This window comes from Pteropus alecto, unplaced genomic scaffold, assembly GCF_000325575.1.
Source record: "Pteropus alecto unplaced genomic scaffold, ASM32557v1 scaffold39, whole genome shotgun sequence".
Taxonomy (NCBI): domain Eukaryota; kingdom Metazoa; phylum Chordata; class Mammalia; order Chiroptera; family Pteropodidae; genus Pteropus; species Pteropus alecto.
The window spans coordinates 2,893,981-2,899,854 of NW_006443568.1; the positions used below are offsets into that span (position 1 = coordinate 2,893,981).

The following is a 5,874-nucleotide window of genomic DNA, read 5'->3' on the forward strand; positions in this document are numbered from 1 at the left end:
CTTGGGGCAGAGATGACAGGCGGGCCCCGCCAGCCGCTGCGCCCAGCCCGTCGGGGCGCTCCTGGGGAAGGAGAGGGGCGCGTTAGGCGACCCACCGGCGGCTGAAAGGAGCCCAGCCCAAAAGGACCCTCCTCCTGGACAGCTCGCGAGAGTCCAGCTGCCGTCCTACCCGCTTCCCAGGGCCCGAGGTCTATCTCTGAGTGACCCGCGGGCGCAGGAGCCTCGGGCTGGAGACAGCGGTGTTCTGTGCGCACCATTTTCAGCTCGCGGACTCCCTGTGGCCCCCTCCCTCCGAGATCTCATTGGAGGAGGAGGTTCGAAAGGTCCACGACTCAGGCTTCCTGATGTCCCCGCGCCCCCGGACCCGAGACTACTCACCATGGGGGAGTAAGTGTGCACCAGCATGGGGCGGGTAGCGTGGGGCGGCCAGGAAGCCCTTGCCCGACGGCCAGCGCTGCGGGAAGAGGTGCGGGAGCCTGCCCAGCCCGCAGGGGTCACTTGGCTGCGGCGGGGTTCAACCCAGCCCGGAGCCCAGCAGGCGTCGGGTTCTCAACTATGGGTCCCCCCCGGCGAGTCCATAGGGGCGGGATGTGGGACGGATGGGCGCTAATAGCACTTGGAAAAGTCAGTCAACGGGTGCCTAGCGCCCGCCCTCCTTCCTCTGAGCGCAGCCTGCTCCATGCACTCCAGTTATAGTGGCGGGGGCGCGCCGGGCCTTCGGGGGCGCGCATTAAAGAGACACGCTGTGGCTGCTTTTCCCTCCTCCCCAGCGGCTGCTCAAGGGGAGGCGTGGCTTTGGCGCGACCCCCTGGGGTGGGTAGCAGGAGGCGGGGCGTGAACTCAACCCCGGAAGGTCTCCGTCTTCTTCTTGGCTCCAAGAATCCCAGTTGCGGTGAAACGGAAAGGATTCGAGGCTTAGACCTAGGGTCCCTAGGTTTGCATCTTGGCTCTATTGCTTCTTTGCCTTTGAGCAAAGCACCACCATTCCTCAACCTCAGCTTCCTTGACTGTATCCGTCTTTTCCCTAACCACCTTACCCAGAGAACAGACGAGATCGGTGATCGTGAATGTGGTAGAAATTTGTGAGCTGCAGACTCAAGCCCACCGGCTCATATGCACGCGTGTGGCAGTGTGTGCGTGTGTGTGTGTGTGTGTGTGTGTGTGTGTGTGTGTGTGTGTTGGTAGGGGGCCATCACAGTCTTTGTTTCTGGATCAAAGCACCTCTGCGGATGCCCAGTTATCTCAGGCTTCCCTAGGCTGTTAACTCTCAGCACCTAGCAAGGGTCTGAGGAAGTTGGAGACACAATCTGGCCAGACAGAGAGAGTTGCCCGGGTCTGGGGTTGGGCATGAGTTCCACCTGAGAAGGGCTCGAGATGTTTCTGAAGCCATAGGGCCTAGGCTGATGAGTGTGGGCCTGTTGAGTGCATCTCAGTGTAACTGACCCTGTGTGGACCGCATGTGATCGTTACACTAACAGGCACAGGCTGTGTAACAGCACTGGCTGGCTTTCAAGCATGTTCCAGTCTCTGTAGTCACTCCATCTTACTTCTTCCTCAAACCCAACCCTCCCCTCCTGAGAAGCTGGGACAGGGACTAAAGAAGGGGAAATGAGAGGAATGCTAAGGGGAATGAGAACTAAGAAAGCAGAAGAAAGGTGTTAAAAAAAAAAAAAAAAGCAGGCAATGCTCAGACCACAGCTTAGTAGAAATAGTCACAGCAAGTACTACAGAGTGTGCCAGACTCTGTGCTAAGTGCTTGATGACAATTAAGCTATTTAACCCTCACAGCAGCCCTATGAGACAGATACCCTTATCATCTCCGTTCTCGGGTGAGGAAAATGAGGCACAGAGAGGTGAACTGACGTGCCCAAAGCCAAACAGTTAAGTGGCAGAGCTGGGGTAGTTTGTCTCTAGCCCCATCCTGTGTTCAGAATTCCTGGTCTGTGTTGCCCTAGACTCAGGTGCCTAGAATTTAGTTCTGGCTTCAATTGACCTATGATCCTGGGCAAGTCCTTTTTCCTCTCTGATCTCAGCTTCTGCAACTTCAACAACAAAAATGTTGAGGAGGGCAGAGAGGACTAGATGTTCCCTTAGACCTCTAGTGAAGTAGAAGATGAGAATGTAAAGGTAAAAATATTGAGATAGATTAGAGGAGAAAGGGCACCATTAACTCATGGAATGTATGTGGAGGAGATAGTAAGGCAGTCTCCCAGAGGTACATGGCACGTGCTGAGCTCAGTTCTGGGTCATGTCAGGCTGGGGGACTGTGGAGAAAGGAGGAGGCTAACAGCAGCCAAGGATTCATCACTAAGAACTTTCCGGAAGCTGGAATCACTAGCTAGAGAGTGGATGAAGCTGAACTGGGCGGTTTTGCAAGAACTGTTCCCAGGACAGATCAGAGGTGAGGAGTATGTATGTTTGTGTGTGTGTGTGTGTGTGTGTGTGTGTCTCTCTCTCTCTATATATATATGGGTGTGTGAGTCTGTGGTGAGACCCCTACCCTCAACTTCAGCCATAAGACACCAGAAGGCAGGCTCTGGGACAGGTGAATATGTCGATGCATGTTGTGCGAGTTGGTGGACCTCTTTGAGATAAGTCCAGGAGCAACATGGCTGACGATGCCTGTAGCCAGCTGTGGAGATCCCCTGCTGTCTCCCACAGGCTTGGAAAACCAGAGTGACAGGATGCACTGCCTGTCCAGTTGCTTCCTTGGGTTTCCTCACCCTACTTCTCTGCAGTTAAGATACACCTTTTGTGCCTATTCTCCTCCTTTCTACGCTGGCCACTTCTCAGTCTTCTTTTCTATTTCCTTTCTTTTCACTCACATCCTTAATGTCAGTTATTCGTCCTCAGAATTGAAGCTTCTACCTTTTCTATCTACAATCTTCTCGAGTGAATTCATCACTTCTCAAAACTTTAATGTCTACATGTCCACTGTTATCTCCCAACCTTGTTATCTTCAGTCTGTATCTTTCACTAGAAATCCAGACTCACAGATACAATTGCCAGCTGGCTATTTCCTCCAGACATCTTGTTGCCAGCATCTGAAACTTTCAAGTCCAAAGCTGAACTCAACATCTCCTCCACCCCTACCACCACCAACAATCTGCTTCTCCCCCTGTGTTCTGTAGTTCCATGAATGGCACCACCATCCTTCAAATTAAAAATAAGAATCATCCCAGTCTCTGACCTTCCCCTCCCCCCATAAGCTATTCATCCTGTTGTCATTTCTAACCCTTAATATCTCTCTCCGCACCTCTGTTAGCACCTTAAACTACCGTATTCCTTCTCATAGATCAGTAGTTCTTGAAGTGTGGTCCCTGGACCAGTATCACCTACAATACCTGGGAACGTGTTAGAAGTGCCAGTTTTTGGACCCCACTCCAAATATGCTGAATCAGTAACTTTGGAAGGTGGGGCCTGGCAATTTGTGTTTTAATAAGTCTGTAAGGTGAGTCAGAAGCACCATAAAGTCTGAAAACCACTGCCTACACCTTTGCAGACCCCCTAACTGATCCCCCACCTTCGTCCATATGTCTTCTGATCCCATTCCAATTCCATTTAGGAACAAGAACGACTAGACCATGTTACCTCCCTACTGAAAACTCACCTGGGGCTTCCCATGACCCATCTTCAACATTCTAGCCAGCATTGCAAGCTCTTTGTAGCTGCAACTAATTTGTATTTCCTGCCTCATGAACTACGTCACAAGAAGATGAAAAGAGAAACAGAAAATGTGTCCTGGGTTGGGTTTAGTGCCTGGCAGGTGCTCAATGAGTGCTTATTAAAGAAATAATGAATGAATAAGTTTATAAAGCCCTCAGTCTATTGAGGGATCTATTATGAAGCCTCCATGCGATCATGACTTTGGGTAGCTAGACATAAAACTCAGATATAATCTGAGGAGAATAATCTGATAAGTTATTTTGCTTATGGCTACTGGGGAGAGGGATGTTCTCCATGGCCTGCTGCTGCTTTTGGGGAACTCCTAAAAACTTCAGGGTCCTATGGCTGCAGACTCTGTTGTCCTTGTTTTTCAGAGCCAAGGAACTTCTTACTCTCTGAGGCATAGAGGTAGAGATTGCAGGCTGCCCACTCTCTGTGGCACATGCACACAGCTGGAGTCCTGGGATGTGCATGTGGTATACTTGTAGTCACCCTGGGCACGTGGGGCACACAATCTGCACAGAGATACTCCTGGGAAACACACATACAACATGGGAACACAGGATATATGTTGACACATAGGTGTCCATGTTCAAACATACATAGACTCCCATTTGACATATTGGGCATATTGCTTTCCCCCCAGGCTCAAATCTTCCTCTCTCTTTTCAAAAAGTGAGCTTGCATTTGCACTTTATGCTAAGAAAAAACTCAGGCCTCCCTTTTTTATGGTTGACACAACCACCTTCCTTCCAGCTTTTGACAACCTCCTGCTCTGGGCCTGGCTGAGAGCAGGGTTGGGGAAATCTGGCACAAGGAGATGCTGAGGCGCCACCTCGTGGTTAGATCTCACAACTGCAGCTTGGTTCTCCTTTTATGCTGGCAGCTGAATTAACCAGAAGCAAGCTCAGTAGGCCAAGTTAGCCTAGGACCCCTCCACATCCTGAGCTCCAAATTCTCTGACTATCCCTCATTAAAGTATAGAGTTCAGTCTCCCTTGTATTATAAGGCTTTCTTCAGGGTTTGGATCCCCCGCTGAATGAGGGAGAGTATTTTGAGAGCAGGGACCACTGGTGGTTGCCAGTTTTGGAGCTCTTCTTTATCTTTTCACTTCCCCGGATGATCTTAGTCACTCCCGTGACTTTTAAGGATCTCTTACACTGACAGCTTCCAATATGTCACTCACCCAGACCTGTCTCTGAGATCCAGACGGCAGAAAGCAACTTCCCCTTGGATATTCCACAAGCGGTGCAAATTTACCATTTACCAAAATGAGCTTATATTTTGTATCAACCTGTTCCCAGTGTTCTCCATGACAGTGAATGGCCTCCTTATCCACTCATTAGCCTGGATCAGGAATCTGGGAGTCATCCTTGGCTCTTCATCCCACTTCACTTCCAATTAATCACCAAGTCCCATTAAACAACTCCTACCTATATTTTCTCTATCCTCACTGCCGCTAGCTTAGTTCAGACTTACTACCTCTTCTCTGAGCTCCCTGCCTCAGCCATCCCTCTTGCAGCCAAAATTGTCTTTCAGAAATGCAAACTGGATCACATTCAATCTGCTCAAATGTCTGCAGTCTCAGCATGATCCCACATCTGAGCTTCTTAGCACAGCACAAGACTTGTAAGATCTGGTCCATGCCCACTAGTCCAACCTCATCTTCCGCACTCTCCACTCACACTCTCCATTGTAGCATTAATGACCTACTTGCAGTTTCCAAGCTTGCATGCCTTTATATCTGCTGTTCCTCTCCTCATCCACTTAGCAAGCCCTCCTCACCCTTAGGTCTCAGAGCGAATATTTTCTCTGAATTTTCCTGGACTTATTTCCAGGCTGAGGGGCTCTCACGCTCCAGCTACTCTTTGTTTGGACCTCCATAGGACCAACTTTAAGAGCTCTCTGTTGCCTTGCCTGTTTCCCTTCTGGATTTTAAACTGCTTGAACATAGGGTCTTCTTTATTTTTCAGGGCTCTCAGGGAATTCATGCTATGAGCACAACTTTTAGTACATCCAATAAATAATGTTCCTCTCTGTCTATGCATAGCCAACCCTAGGCAGGCACTCAGGAACAGCTCAGCGAATGGTTGCAGGCTTGAGGGCTTAAATTGAGGAGAGACAGGGTTTAAGGCTGGTCTGGCTCCAATCTGATAGCTTTGGCTTAGGCCTGGTGAGGCAGTGGGTGCTCTGCTCATCTCCTGCTGA

General features: G+C 50.0%; 1 protein-coding gene across 1 annotated transcript in view; it reads right to left on the reverse strand.

The window, feature by feature from the left end:
• The window catches only part of TFAP2E (transcription factor AP-2 epsilon), a 20,452-nt gene extending 15,141 nt beyond the window's left edge, over window positions 1–5,311 (reverse strand). The window contains exons 1-3 of the mRNA XM_025041386.1: window positions 5,216–5,311; window positions 3,611–3,700; window positions 2,995–3,153 (exon numbers count right to left, since the gene is read on the reverse strand). Of these exons, the coding sequence (XP_024897154.1) occupies window positions 2,995–3,153; window positions 3,611–3,700; window positions 5,216–5,311 (345 nt within the window). The remainder of the gene's footprint in view (window positions 1–2,994; window positions 3,154–3,610; window positions 3,701–5,215) is intronic.
• Window positions 5,312–5,874: the final 563 nt, after the last annotated feature.